The 16320-nt window shown below is 38.8% G+C and overlaps 1 protein-coding gene across 2 annotated transcripts in view; it reads right to left on the minus strand.

The window, feature by feature from the left end:
• LOC148110635 (uncharacterized) overlaps nt 1-14809 on the minus strand; it is a 291435-nt gene extending 276626 nt beyond the window's left edge. For both annotated transcript variants that reach the window (XR_015721968.1, XM_087856420.1), the window contains exon 1: nt 14554-14809. Coding sequence is in view for 1 of the 2 variants with exons in the window: in XM_087856420.1 (XP_087712546.1) it covers nt 14554-14693 (140 nt within the window). In the remaining variant the exon portion in view is untranslated. The remainder of the gene's footprint in view (nt 1-14553) is intronic.
• Nucleotides 14810-16320: the final 1511 nt, after the last annotated feature.

Genomic DNA, 16320 nt, shown 5'->3' on the forward strand with positions numbered 1-16320 from the left:
ACGGAACTGTAAGTTCACTGATGGCAGAGACTGTTTTTTCCTTCTTTCTAAAACTCAGAGTACATAGGAAATTTTCAATGATCTTGGCTAATCACCAAAGATAGTTCTGCTTGATGAAATTAGGTAATTTGGAATTTGAAAAATTGGTGGCATCAGATGAAAAAGGAGTCCATGGGACAATAAGAAGGACGGGAAAGGAAACTGAATGGGAGGTCATCGCGAAGAGAAGAAAACCATGAGAGACTCTTAACTCTAGGAAACAAACTGAGGGTTGCTGGAGGGGCAGTGGGTGGGGGATGGGGTTAAAAAAAAAAAGGAGAAATAAAGTCTTCAGGGCGCCTGGGTGGCTCAATCAGTTAAGTATCTGACTTTCGATCTCAGCTCAGGTCTTGATCGTAGGGTCGTGAGTTCAACCCCCACATTGGGTGTGGAGCCTACTTTAAAAAAAAAGGTAAAAATCTTCACAAAGCTAAAAATGAGTCATTAATATCTCTTAATAAAAAAAAAAAAACAATCTGTCAGAGGTAGCCATAGGATTGATAAATATAAGCCTGAAGCCGAATACTCTGTTCCCAGGTTTACTGATTCAAGTGGCTCACACCTCACAGCCACTAACTACTTCCAGTACAATTGAACTCCGGGTCTCAAGAACACAAAATGTAGAAGGAAGTTTTTGTGGTGAATACTGAAAGGCTCTGGCTTGTACTGGCTATGAGAGAAAAAAATACAAGAAGGTTCAAGATAATTTTAATCTTGAGTACAACTGAGAGATCGAAAGCTTTGTGTCACTGGAGAAAGGAATAAGAAAGACAACAAAATGAAAGAGAAATAGAAGTAAAGAAAATAAAAGAGAAGGAGGAAGGAAGAAAAAAAACATGGTGGGAAATATGAGACAGCCACAGATATTCTATCACTAGGATCCAAATTATCACCCAAGTTCTACACTAGCATAATCTCTATATGATGTCGTCACTAATCACCAAAGATTTGGACAATAATTGCACATCAAAATGCACAGAAATCCATACAAGCCTCACCTTACTTTTCGAAAAGTGGAATTACTCTCTTCTGTTATTTATGATTTGAGATGTAAGTTCGTTTTGATTTTCCAGTTTAATATGTGTATACGCTTCCTTGACATTAACTTCAACGGCCTCTAGAAGTCAGCTATTATTCTTAATTTCTAACACCCAATCATCATCAGTCAGGTTAGCAGATGCTATTGTCCAGGATGGCAGAAGGGAACCAAGAGAGGTGGAGTCTCTGGGTCCCTATGGAAGTTGAGAAAAAGCTCAGGTTCTCTAATAACATTAGGAATAGCCCTTAGTCTGGGAGTTTTGGTGTAATTTACTGCAATGTAATACCTGCCAGATCAGGTGCACTTGTCAGCATTCGGTAGCACATAAGAGTAATAGAGTTTTACTTTTTTTTTTTTTTTAGTGATCTTATTTATTTATTTGAGAGAGAGAGAGAGAGAGCATGAGCAGGGGGAAAGGGCAGAGGGAGAGGAAGAAGCAGACTCCCCACCGAAGAGGGAGCCCAACATGGGTCTCGATCCCAGGACCCCGAGATCATGACCTGAGCCTCCCAGGCGCCCCTAGAGTAATAGAGTTTTTTTTTTAAGATTTTATTTATTTATTTGACAGAAAGACAATGAGCATAAGCAGGGGGATCAGCAGGCAGAGGGAGAGGGCGAAGCAGGCTCCCCGCTGAGCAGGGAGCCCTATGCAGAGCTCCATGCGGGGCTCGATCCCAAGACCCTGAGATCATGACCTGAGCCAAAGGCAGACACTTAACCAACTGAGCCATCCAGGCATGCCTAGAGTAATAGAGTTTTAAAGCAGCAATTTTTGGTCTGTGAAAATGTTATATGACAGGTAGACACAAAAATGGTGGGGGAGTGGGAGGTGCGCAATGCCATTCAACAGCCGATCCACTTCTAATCTCTTCCCAAGCTGTTTTAATTGGGTCTTCATTGCTGTGAGAATAATCTGGTTCATATTTTAAGTAGAAATTGCATATTTTTTTGTTTGATTGTTTTTGAGAAGGAGACTTTTCACTATTTATTTAAGTAACTATTATCATAAAATATGACTCTTTCCTTTGGATGTATTTTTTATTCTATAAACTGTGTGAAAATTATGCAAATTCAGGGTTATTTTATTCCTCTGCATTGTTCTGGGCAAAGTAATAGATTGGGAGTAGGGTCTCTGCATGGATCCATTCATCAGATGATAGTTTATAGAATGAAAAATAATACACACTGATATTGCTCTGATTTTTTATTACTTCAATTAAGTCATCTAGGTAATGAGAGTCAAAAAGAAAAATCTAGTTGTTGTCTCTTACATATTCTTCATAGATCACTTTACCAAAACCAAATATGTTGTAAATGGGGTCCTCTTGCCCCAGAGATTTTTATGCATGCCATCCTCAAAGACACCTGCATTCCATTGAAGTATATGTCTTAAATTTCCCAATTATCACTCAACTCAATCAACAGTCCATCAAAAACTATTAAAACTATCGATTAATTCCCAGCACTATTCTAAATTAATTTGCCAAGAGCCCATTATCTTAAAAGCATGTGAGGCGCTGATAATTCTGTGCTCCCTGATCGGTATGTTCCTTATCAGCCTGCCCTGCAATAGCACAGTGATCATTGGGTACATTTCACAGCCTGCTGACAATGCACTGGAACTTCTTAAAGCAGCAAGATGTTCCACAGCAGATGGGTCTGGACCAAGATAAGCCTAACATCTTCTGTGTTTGAACTAAGAAAGAGTGACATTCATTTTTGGACCTACACTTTCTTAGAGACTCAGAGAACTAATGCATAATTTTAAAAGTCAGAGGGACTTTCCTACTGAGCAAGTGGTCCATAAATTATTGATTTAGAGTCAAGGAGCTGACAGAGATCTTACAGATCATTCCAGCAAGTGCTTCCCAACATTTTCTGATGTTCAAACCCCTTTCACTGTAATATACTATCTTGAGAACTCCCTAGGATCCTAGGTCCTTGGAATATGATCTAGAACAGGGGGCAGACCTGGGTGGGCACAACCCCGTGGCCCAGTGACTCTTCACCCCACAGAAAGGAGAACAACTGAAAGAAGGTTTACACATTATTACCTAACTTTCTGATCTTTGCCATTCTGATAGATGAAAACTTACCCTCAGAAGTTTTAACTGACATTCCTCTTATTATGAACAGAGTTCAACATACATTACTTTATTTTGAAAGTAAATCATTCGTAAGCCCCGGACTGCTATTAGTTAATTTAGTCAACTCTACATTACCTGAGATAATGGGTAGAGGTGGTCATTTTTTTTTAATTGTCAAAAATAGTATACAATGATTTAATGTTAACTTATTTCATTAAACATTTACAATTGTACTTTTTTATCCAAAAATGTTTAAAATAATGCAAAAAAAAAAACCACCCAAAACTATGTTTAGGAGCACTAGATATCACATAAAATGCTTAACCAAAAAAAAAAAAAAAAGTCACAAGGTTCTGTTTTTTAATATAACAGTACCTAAGTTAGGCAAAGACATAGTTCAGAGCAAATATTCTTCCTTCCCCTTTCCTTTCTTAGAGTCAAAGACCTAAATAAATGGAGAGAGATGCTGTGTCATGAATTAGAGAATTCTGTACCTTTAAGATTAAAAATCAGATCTCTCCAAACTCTGTACATTCAGTGCATTTCAATAAAAATCCCAGCAGGAATTTTTTATGGAAAACAACAAATTGATTATAAAATTTATGAGGAAAAGCAAAAAATTTAGAATAGCCAAAATACTTTGTAAAAAGAGGACAAAGTTGGATAACCGATACTACCTGATTTCAAGACTAAACTATAAAAACTATGGTAATCAAAACTGTGAAAGAACCTGTCAAAGATTATTGGAAAAAACTAGGCCCACACATATGTGATCAACAGATTTTCAAGAAAGGTGCACAGGCAAGCTAATGGAAAAGATATATAGATATATATATATAGATACACACACACACACACACACACACACACACACACACACACATATATATACCCACAGTGATGTGTTTACTAACAGTCTACAAAACTCATGCAAATAGTGTTCTTACCTTCTCTCATGTGGCCCGTTACATACATCCTTGTCTCAGGGCTTTTTCAAAGACCTTATATGTTACTTGATCCCATTCTTTAGTAAGAAATTCATGTGAAATACTAAATAATTATATTTTTATATTTTATCTCCTTTAAAAAAGCTTTTCTATAACCTAATGGAAATGAATAAAGTAATAAGGATAATAGCCACCACCTATGGAGCAGCTATAATGTTTCAGACCCTTTATGAAGATCTTTATGATACATCATGTTTAATCCCCTCAACAATTTGAAGATTATTTTTCCCCTTTTCCAGAGTAGAAAAAAGGATCACAAAGAGGAAGCCATCCACAAGACTGGAAACTCATTCAGGGTAAAGACTATGTCTGACGGATCTGGGTAGCCCCAGAATCAAGCACCAGGTCTAGCAAGCACTCAGTTTAAGTGCTGAGCACAAGAATAAAACTCACCCCAAATCACACATTAAGTAAATTGTGCCACTGGAATTCAATTAGGTCTGTCATAGTACTCCCCCATTTAAAGACACCCAATACCATTTAGAATAGAACCCAAACTCCTTAACTTGACCTACAAAAAACCCTTGTCAATCTGACACCTGCCTGCCCCTAGACCCCATTTCATACTATAGCCCATTTCATACTATCCCCCATTACTCATCCAATGTCTGTTCTTCAACCACAGCAAGCTTAGGGCCTTGTCATTAATTGCTGCTTCTGCCTATACTAACCCCCATTCCCCTCCCTCATCTATATGTGGCTCTATCCTTCTAGTCATTAGGATCTCAGTTTAAATGCCACCACCTTAGGCTTTCCCTGACCTGCCCCTCCCCCAGCCAGTGTAAAATAGCCACCCAGCGACTTCTATCATTTACAGTCCTGTTTTAATTTTTCTATATTGCACTTATCATGTTCCAACATTTTTCTTATTTGCTTACTAATATACTTACTGTCTTCCTCTTCTGCTAGAATATGCTATGTGAACATTCAAGATTTATATTTTTCCACTTTCAGCTTCTAGATTTAAAATACCATCAAAAAAATAAGGCAATTTGTTTATATTGTTTAGTATACTCCTAAACCAGGAGAGCAAGGACCTCATCTATCTTGTTCACCACAACTCCCAGAAAGTGGAAAGACTCTGTCATATAGTGGGAACTCAGCTGATAGACTGAATGTTTCATATCATGCTGTTTTCCTATGGTCCTGCTTATAGGCCCAAACTGAAAATAAATTGTGCCACAACCTGTTATTCCAGATCTTGCTGAAATATTCTAGTAATTCCCTGTGTTCTGATACTTCCTTTGTCCATATGGCACTCTGCCTCCCCAGTCTGGCAGCAGCCTCCTAGTAACTAAAGCAAGTTGTGGAAATTAACAGCTGCACCATTGATTGTGAGGCCATGCCAGGGGTATTCCCCAACAGGTGCCAAGTTTAAATATAGGCTGCAAGGAAATGCTCTATTGCTGGTGTAGTGGGATCCCAGACAACTGTACAGCACTGGGACTCCACGGGGCCAAGTGTCTCTTTAGAGACATTTATGTTTATATCACCAGGCACAACTAAAACAGTTTCTCTTTGCAGACCATCACTTTGCTTCTTTTATCATAGTAGCAGGTAAAAGAAATTTCTTGGCATTCATGTAAATTGTATAGAACTACTTTATCCTTCTGCTCTGATTGACTTCAGAATCCCCCAGTTGTCTTATTCCAACCCCAAATCCCCATAGCTTATATATGATCATTCTGCTAATTTTCTGATTTCCTAGTCTTGCTAATAATAGCTCACATACCAAAAATGTTTTCATCTGTTGCAAAGTTTCCACAAAATAGCCCCAGCTTCTCTAAGAGCTGCTGTTGGTGAAACCCATGTTTCCTGCACTGCTTGGCGAAATGCTTATGGAATGTAAAATAAAATTTGAAGATGTTTCTCCACTTAAATTGTGAATATATTTTTTCCAATGTTAGCCCATATCCACCATTATTTGATGGTAAGTACTGCACTTTTCAATCTGATATTAACTTGAAAAGAGAAAGCCCACCTCAGTTCAACAAACTAGATAGTTCCGGCATGGAGGAATCACACTATCTTGAAAATTGCCAGGGAAATAGCTTCTTCAAGTTTCCTTAGTAATACATTAGTCTTTTATAGCCTCAGAATTGAAGGTTGAGGAATAGCAATGGCACATGAACCTGGCAGTTTAAAAATGAACTTTGTTATTGAGTGACTTAGGATAAGTGACCTACGTTAAGATAAAATGAAAAAAATCAGGATAAAAATTATGTATTTTTTGTTTAAAAAAAAGAAAAATGTGGTAATCTCTAGGTACTTAAATAATGTATTACTTTTATTTTTTCTGCTTTTTTTGTAATTAGAAGAATTCTGCAGTGAATGTGTACTAGTTTACAATTTTCAATCATATTTTTAAATGCTTTAAGTATTTCAGTTCAGTGCTCACACGTTCTGGAAGTATTAACATCCTCCTTGTACAAATAAAAATTTGCTCAGCCAGCAGAGGTGATCTGTCTCAAAGTTTGAGACAGATCTCTATTTATTATATTATATTTGAGACAGATTCTCTATTTATTATATTAACTATATAATTATATTAACTTTCCAATTAATCCCCCTGATGGCTCCACACTGACATGCCAGAGAAAGGGAGTGGGGTTATAGTAACAGTTGAAGGAAGAAGAGAACTGGGGGAGTATATATGCAATAGTCATGATTTCGACCAATTGAAGCTGAGTCAGTGATAAGTGCCCATCTCCGCCTTTTTAAGATCAGCATTGTGAGGCAGGAACTGTCCTGGGATCAGAATGCTCCCAGCAGTTTTTGGTGATAAAGACTCCAGCCAACCGTTCTAACGTTAAAGAAAAGCAAAAGGAACATACGTCACTGGCTGCTAGCTTACCGACAGCAACCTACTATGATTCATTATTTTGGCAAGCAAATTTGAGATAGTAATGTTTTATTTAGAAGTTTTGTACAATTTAGCATTACACAGAGGTCATGTCTCACAGGACTTCAACAAGGGGACATCACGTGGGTTTTGCAAATGTATCCAAACCGATAATGAATGATTCCTTTGATTTAAGCATATAATAAAAAATAATCAGCTTCCTTATTTTTTTGTTGTTAAGTTTCATCTAGGAGCTGTAGCTGGAAAAATAGGAGCTGTAGCATGTTTATTAAACTGAGTCATCTATTTATATATCATATCCCACTAATTGCAAAACATTTCTAAATACAAATGTCAATTCTTAAAGGAAATTATGAAATTCTTTACCACTATCCTCCACATGGTCTGGGAAAAAAAATGCAATAGCTACTGGCTTTGAGGGAAGACAGTCTTTTTTCCCCTTCTTTCTTTTTTCTCTTTCTGTCTCTGAGAAAAATATAGCTGTATTAGGAATACACAGTGACATCAAAGCTTTGATCACCATGAAGTTTAGTACGTATGTTATGTCATTCTAATAAGGATATCCTGTATCAGTCTTCCATAGAAGTGTGTGTGTGTGTGTGTCTGTGTGTGTCTGTTGAGAGCCTGTTATATCAGTTTCACATGAATCTTACTTTTTTTTTACATTGCTAACTACAAAGAAAATACAAATGCTAAAAAACCTATCAGACACTGCCAAACACTACAAATTTTCTTCAGTCAAGAATTATATCATGAAGCTCCACATAAATCCTGTGATACTAATTCAAAGTACTTGATGTTACTTTGTGGCTATTTTATTAACATAACTATATATAATTTCTTCTTCTTTTCCTAAAAATAATCCATGCTTATAAAAAATTCAAACAAGGCATAAAGTAGAAAATTAAAGTCCCACCTTGCCAAATGACACTTGTCTTTGACACTTTTATGCTCAGTTTGAATAGCAAATCTTTTTGAGAGCACAAAGCCAAATTTAGTTAACACTACTGGCATTCTGAATGCTGTCTCTATTGACTCAGTAGGTAGCCTGGAACATGTTGAGAACAGGTCATTTGTTGGTCTTGCAACAGGTCATGCAACTAGGAATTCCTCATGCATTCTATTCATTCAACAAATGTATCTATTGAGTATTGGGAATCTCTCCCCAAGCTGTCTACTTACTGCTGTAATTTCATCATTAGAGATTCCTTTGAGAGTATATAAGTAACATTTTCCTAAAAAAAAATTTGTAACAGTAACATTTATTCAATAATTACTGCACTAAGCTAAGTCCTTTGCACATGGTATTTTATTTAATATTCACATTAACGCCATGGAGTAGGGATTATTTTTATTCCCATATTATTGTGAGGAATCAAGGACCTCCAGAGGCAAAGTGACTTGCTCAAACAAAGGTCACTGAGCTATAAAACTGAAGGTCACTGAACTAGGATGAAAACCCAGAGCCACCTGACTCCAAAGCCTGCCGTCTGAACTGCAGTGCCATCCTCCAGCGTAAACGTTCCGTGGGGAGAGAATGTTACCAATTATTAACATTTGAATGTAAATGAGTTGACTAGAGGGGTGCACACAGTAATGTTCTACAGCGGAAGGGGGTGGGGGGGACACAGCAATATGATCAGCTGGAGAAAAATGATGGCATCAGACACCTTACTGGAAAGGAGACGCCAAGAGGAGGAAGGAAAAAGAGGTAAGAAATAATTCAAAGATTTAACCTTTTTATAATTACATCCATGTAGGGGCAAGCTGAATAACTCCTTGGCTTTTGTGTAAAATTCTCATCTAAAAATTATTCTTCTGAGTGGCATCATATTTTTCCCCTACGTTATGCACAGTAACAGATTACTGAGTCAAACCCATTATTAGTATGTTAATCAGGATAACAAAGATAATTTCATCAACCGCATTTCTTTCCTTAACTTTCCAAGTATTTTACAGTATAGTAGAAATCAAATTTTGGAATATATTTTTTGCAGATATCAATAATTTTTTGTTCACAACTGTTTAAGCCACATAAGTTTCTGAAGAAAAAATAAAAGAGACAAATGTGAAAAATATTTGTCATGTAAATTTTTTAAAAATCTATATCTATTTTATCCAATGTAGTAGTTATATGTGACCATCTAAATTAAAAGTAAATCAAATTAGAATTTCAATTCCACAGATATATTAGCCACATTTCAAGTGGTCATTAGCCATATGTGACTGGTGGCGACCACACTGGAGAGCCCACATATGGAACATTTCCATTATCATAGAAATTTCTATTGGACAGCACCAGCCTAGATGTAAAGCCACAAAGTAAGAGAGCATTGTATTCATATAATTAATTAACCTGATGAAAGGAGCAAAATAATAAAATGAGCCAGTTAAGAATAAGAAAAGAGACTTGACAATCAAAATTTGTTGAAGAATAAGAAATGCTAAATAGTTGACAGTCATTAGGTAATATTATTAAATTGTAGTTTTACTATGTTATTGGTATGTACCATGTTATTAGTTATTATATCTACTACACTTACTGGAGTTGAAAACTAGATGAAATCAGTAATATGAAAAGCAAAAAAACAAAACAAAAACATTTCAAGCTCCAGAAATCATCTCAGTGGGCTACGGAGACAAAAAAGACCAAGTCGATTGTTAGAAAATGAGATCCAGGGGCACCTGAGTGGCTCAGTCAGTTAAGCATCCGCCTTTGGCTCAGGTCATGATCCTGCGGTCCTGGGATCCACCTTGGCTCAGGTCATGATCCTGCGGTCCTGGGATGGAGTCCCGCATCCGGCTCCCTGCTCCGCGGGGAGTCTGCTTCTCCCTCTCCCTCTGACCCTCCCCCCTGCTTGTGCTCTCTCTCTCTCTCGACCCCCCCAAATAAATAAAGAAAATCTTAAAAAAAAAAAAAGATAAGATCCAAAGGCTAGAATCAGGAAAGGAAAACTCCCACAAATGACAGTATGGAAAGGACTGGATGAATTAAAACAATCCCAATGATATGATAATGAGACAGAGAAATGAAAGAGGAAAATTTACTACAAGGACATTGTAAAAAATGAATACAATTACATTTGGTAAGTGGTACAGTACACTTACCAGTACAGTGTGCTGCTGGTTACTTGATTTGTGTGATATACTATGAATAATGCAAATATGTTATGAAAAGAAAGTTGCAAAGTATAAAATTTGCCTTATTCATTTTTGCGTAACTACTACAGGCAAAGATCAGAGATGAAGAAAACACTGTTCCTGCCACCAAAGAACCTAAAATCTATAGACAGACTTGTAACAACAAAGGCTCTTATTTCCTGGGCATCTCTTTTGTCAGGCAGGAGGCTGTGTTCCTTACACCATTATGTGTCATCCTCACAGTATCTCTACCCCCAGAGGCTCAGAAACTCCTTGACTCACCCGTGCATCACGTTCTAGAGGCAGAAGTACAAAATGACTTTATTCAAGCCATCCCTGATGTGTTGTGGTGAGTTACTTCTGTTCTTACCTAGTTTTATGAACTTGCATAGGTGCCAGAAACAGCAACCAAGAAGAACAACAGTCATTATACCTATGAGAGTTCATAAGTTGAAAGTGTGTCAATAGAGGAATTTCTCTATTATTAACCCATTTCACCAATGAGAATGCTAAGACTCAAAGGGTTTACTTGCCTAACATCAGGCAATGAGCAATGGAAAAGCCAGGGGGAAGCTCTAGGTTTGCATGGCTGCAAAACCCAATCCCATCCTATGAACTTGCCCTGTAGCCTCTCACCAACCATATCACAAGACAGAATGAATGAAAGTGGCCCTGTTGTCTAATGGAAAGAGCAAGTCTCAACACCTGTTTTAAACTGGGTTCCTCCAGAAACAGAGCCCAGGAAAAGAATATTGAGTGTTAGTGGTGTAATTTGGAAAGTGATTCCAGGAAGCTCTGCTGCTGCAGTGGGGGAATGCGAGGGGGAGGGAAGGAGTCCACATATGGTACGTTAAAGAGAAGATGAATTCTGTAACTGGGAATAAATTCCACTGGCCACCCCTGGGAAATGGTGAAGACCTGTCATCAAAGTTGTTTACCCAAAAGAGGAAGCTGAAACATTTATTCTTCAAACTCTCTCCTTTATTTGCTATAGGCAACTCCCAGGGCCATTAACTCTTAAACCCCTTCTGGACTGCCCCAGGCATGGGCAAAAAAAAAAAAAAAAAAAGCCTTCAGGCAGAGTCTCAGGTGCTTGAAGTCAGAAGCCTTTGACACAGAAGAGCCGGTAAAGATGAGAACAGTAAGTGCCACGAGCATATGGGATATGGCTGGGACATGGACCATATCTCTACGATCTCAGACAAAGATAAGCTTGACTTATGACTCAGCGGCTACATGCTTTATGACTTCGGGCAAACAAGGATCCCATCAAAGATTACACATTTGATTTGGTTGTTGTTATAGCTGCTATGTCTTCATCTACACATTTTGGCAAGAATCCATGGGAGATGACCTGTACCTCATGTGGCATCACATCAGGAGGCGCACCACGTCCAAATGTGCCACCATTAGTTACGCTAACTTCATCAGTGGGTAAGATGCTTATGGACAGATCTCTCTGGCACTCAGATTCTTTTTTTATCACGAGGAATATAAATAGTCATATTGCTGGATTCCTATGAGAACGAAATGACATAGTCAAAGCAGTCTGTATGTTGACGTCCTTACTGTATTTGGAGTAAGTAACGTGCTTCATAAATACAGTAAGAGCTACATTCAGGAAAAGCATAACACATCTGAAATAAGTACAGTGGGAGAAGAGAATATACAAATAAATGTATACTTGACAGCTTCCCAGAAGGACAGAATTTTAAATGAGTTTTAAGAACAGATGGAGAAGTGTCTTCAAGTGTGAGTACAAAGGAGAGCAAATACAAAGTACGTGGTACAAAGAATAGCATGGATTGGGAAAGATAGGAAAGCCAAGGAGGGGAAACTGTGATGAGGAGAGACTGGGGGAGAATAGGTATCATGGTAAGTCCTTTGGATTTTGTGTTGTATACAATAGGAAGCCATCGAAGGTGAAATTTTAAGAATCACTTTTCAAGAATATTATGATGCCAGAGATCTTTTATTTGCCCTTCAGGGCCCCCCTCACCTTCCTCTACCTATTTCTCTGCCCCAAGAGGCCACTATGTTTGGACCACATCAACAGGTTTTCTTGGTTTCTCACTTCCATGTGGTTTTGACCAGTTAGGACCCACGATAGTATCAAAGAGAGGAGAGTGCAGTAAGCGTACTTTCCCCATCTTCCCTCCTGAAGGCCACTTCAGGAGAGCTCTGCCTCTCCACTCAAGACAAGGTTTCCTCTGAGAATGTGTTCTCCACAAGACCCTTCATTCTTGATTACGGGAAAGAATCCCTCTTTCTCAAACCCAGACCTAAAGAATCCCTCCTGCTAGTGGCTCAAAGAATGCCAAAACCACAGCTTGGATCTTGCCCATACCTCACCATACCCTTGTGCATAGCCCTTTTATTAAGTTCTCCTTGAATTTTCTCATTTGAGTTGCCATATGTTTCCTGCTACATATATTAATAGTACCAAAAATTACTCCACGAAACAGGCCCTCAAAATAAAATGCTAGGATTGATTTGTTTATCCATTTGAGGATCTTAGAAGAATGAAGTCTGGATAATCTTACCAAGAGAAACCTTCTGTCCAGCCACAGTACCAACAGAGAGAAAGGAGAACATGACAATATAAGGTGTGGCAGAAGAAGGAAGCTCTGATTACCAATCTATGCTGCATCCAGGTCCAGATGTAGGGACTGTATCAATTCCTGTTTGTGTTCCTTTTTATTTCTTTTGCTTTTTTTCCCCTGATGCCTTATATGAAGAAACCCAGGAATTACTAGTGTTTCAGTTCTGGACACAAGTATGACTGAACTGACATCATCCCATGATGATTCAGTAACTGATGAGATTTCACTTGTTCCCTGTGATGGAGACACAATCTTTTCCCAGATGTCTTGTTTACTACTGCAGATCCAAGAGGCTGTTCCCAATGGGTTATATCTTTTGTCTCCTTTGCCTTCTGGGCTGCAGTTCAGTTCTTGCACAGTCCTAGCAGGAGATTTGATGAAGGGATGAGGGTGAGGTGAGGCATTTGTTCTGCTGCTCCCATCCTGGGAGTTGTCTCTGTCTGGTTGCCTCTCATGACCAAAGGACACAGTTCCTGCCATGATGAATGTTACAGATTGAATTGTGTCCCCACTCCCCAAATTTGTATGTTGAAGTCCCTACTGTTATCTGGAGTAAGGAAGTAATTAAGGTTAAATGATGTCAAAAGGGTAGAGTTCTGATCAATAGGATTCATGTTCTTATAAGAAGAGATGTCAGAGAAGCTGCTCTCTTGTGAGCGCTCTCCCCTGCCCCTCATTTGAGGACACAGCAAGAAGGAGGCCATCTGCAAGCCAGGAAGAGAAATTTTACCAGAAACAAAATTGGCTGACACCTTGATCTCAGATTTTCCAGCCTCTAGAACTGTAAGAAAATAAATTTTTCTTGTTTAATCCATCCAGACTTATGGCACCTTTTGTTATGGCAGCCCAAGCTGACTAAGACAGTAGGTCTTTCTCTATAGGACCCCCTTCTTTTAAGGCTTTTGTAACAATTCCCTGACTTGTCACTTCAGACCTGTGGACAGTTAACAGCCCCACTGCTCCTCTTCATTTCCCTCATGTGCACACATTTTTATAAACTTCTGTTTAGCCCTTCTTTTTTATCCTATTTTTAAGCATGCCATCTTTTTTCTATAGGGCCTTGACTGATTCAACAAATCCAGATTTCATGTGAAGGATGAAATGAATAATGTGGGAAATTAAAGGCAGGGGGAGTTCAGGGTCCTTTCTCTTTTAATAAGTATTTCCTGAGCACGTGCCTTGTGCCAGGCAGCATTCTGCAGCAGGAAAGAAGAGAGACAAAGTCCCTCTCTCCAGGAGTTTCCATTTCAGTATGGGAGATAAATAATAAACAAGTAAACAAATAAATGAGGTAATTTCAGGCTGTAACCTGAGCTCTTCTGGAAATACACAGTGCGATGAGATGGGAATAAAAAGGTCGAACATGCTTTAGCAAGCTTCATCAAAAAAGGCCTTGGAGGAGATGACAAAAAAAGAGATTGAGAAGGTAAAATCAATAATATTGATGACTGATTACATATGAAATATAAAGAAGAAAAAGGCATTTAAGATAATCCCAAGATTTCAATCTGAGTAACCAGAAGGAAATAGCACCACCTACATCCATACCAGATGTGAAATGGCCTGTGTCCTCTGGCAGGGATCCGTGAACTACAAATTCATCCCGCCTCCCCTGTTGTAAACTTAATGTTGTTGGAACCCAGCCACACTGTAATTTATTTGTTGTCTGGGGTGGCTTTCAGCTAACAACAGTAGAGTTGTCTAGTTTCAGCAGAGACTGTATGGCCTGCAAAGGTAAAAACACAATCTGGCTCTTTACAGAAAATTTACTGACCTCTCCTCTGTGGCATGTTGCCACAGCATATGATATAAGGATCTGAGAGTCGGTCCACTTCCTCCAAGAATATTCTGGTAGCTACGGTGACCCTTCCCGTCCTTGGGCGAACTGGAAGAAAAGTCACACTCCAGCTTCATCAGTACATGGGAGTGGGGTAATCCTACTTTCTCAGCCCTTGAATAAACTTGTCCAGGAACTCTGCTAGAAATGCCCTGTCAGTGATGAAGAAACAAACAGAAAAGGAAGCTCCACCCCCTGGCCTGGGGCAGAACTCTGAGTGACCAAGCAACCTCTAGTTCTCAGCTGGCTGCTATTTCTCACGTCCCCACCCCTACTTTCTATGTTGTCCTGTTGGTTCTGGCTGATAGTAACACCTAATCCACCCAACAATATGTACATCAGAGAAAATGATTGGGATCAGACAATCTTCCCTGGCCTCCCACCTTGCAGCCTCTGAGGAAGGCTCTACCACTGTCTACTAGTTAAGACTCGATGGAAGCCTCAGCTTCCAGAGAAGGAACAATATCATCCTAACATGGGTCACAGTTGCAGACAAATATGTTGATACATTATGTCACCTACAAAGTAACCTGTTGCGGAGCTGAATTAACATCAGCCCCAAGGCTGGCTGATGTTTGAAATAATATATTTTAGTTCAAAATAAAACTGCGTCCACAAGATTATCTCTGTTACTATTTTAAGATTTGAACGTAATAAACAGCACAGGCTGCTCTACCATCATTTGCTTACCCCCTTGTTACCACTTCTTTGTATCTATTTTTCTGGGTTACTATTTTTGGCCTTGCTTTTAGCCACAGGATTGATTCTGAGAGCAAGCAGATAGAACTCGAGAAAGATAGATGATGGTTTAAATTTATTCTGCCAGGATAAAGACCAAAACAATCTTCTCCTGCCCAAAGAGCACTCAAAGCTGCTTAACGAATTGCCGACTGTGAGCAACCATAAACACGTGACAGATTTATGGGATTCTAGTCATAACGTTCATAGTGTAAACTCTCTCTTGGCTGATCATAAATTCGTAAGTTTTAGAGCAAAATAGCTGTAGAGAGTGTCAGGTAAAGCACACATGATTTCAGTATTAAATGAACTTGAGCAGAGCACCTGGGTGGCTCAGTTGGTTAAGCCTCTGACTCTTGATTTCGGCTCAGGTCATGATTTCAGGGATGGGAGATCAAGCCCTGCTTCGAATTCCACGCTGGGTGTGGAGCCTGCTTAAGATTCTTTCTCTCCTTCTGCCCCTACCCCCTCTCTAAAAAATTTTTTTTAAATAAATAAATAAATGAACCTGAGCTGTGGCCCTTATTCTGTGTCCCCACCAGACAAGTCTAGTGTACAGTATCTTATTCGAAAAGTGCAGGGATTACACTGATTCCACAGAGTACCTTCCAGTACTAAAAGTCTATGAATTTCTATCTGGTCTACGTTAGCCCCTTATTTTGTAGATGTAGAAATGAGCACACACGAAGGTGAACTCTTAAGATAGCTAGTTAGTGGTATAGCTGAGTTTGGAATCAAAGTCTTTGATATTTTATTTTAAATTGTGTGTGTGTGTGTGTGTGTGTGTGCACGCACATATGCTCACATGCATATGTGTAGGTGTTCTGAAAAGTTCAAAATCATAAGAATGCAATACTCCTGGTACCGGGCCTAACTATGTGTGAATTTCTGCATCTTTCTATTCTTAGAACAGAAGGGACAATCGAGATTGTGCAGTGGCACCCTACTCATTGTATAAGCAAGAAC

The sequence above is a fragment of the Ursus americanus genome, chromosome 2, assembly GCF_024610735.1.
Source record: "Ursus americanus isolate L20-20 chromosome 2, mUrsAme1.1.p, whole genome shotgun sequence".
Taxonomy (NCBI): Eukaryota; Metazoa; Chordata; class Mammalia; order Carnivora; family Ursidae; genus Ursus; species Ursus americanus.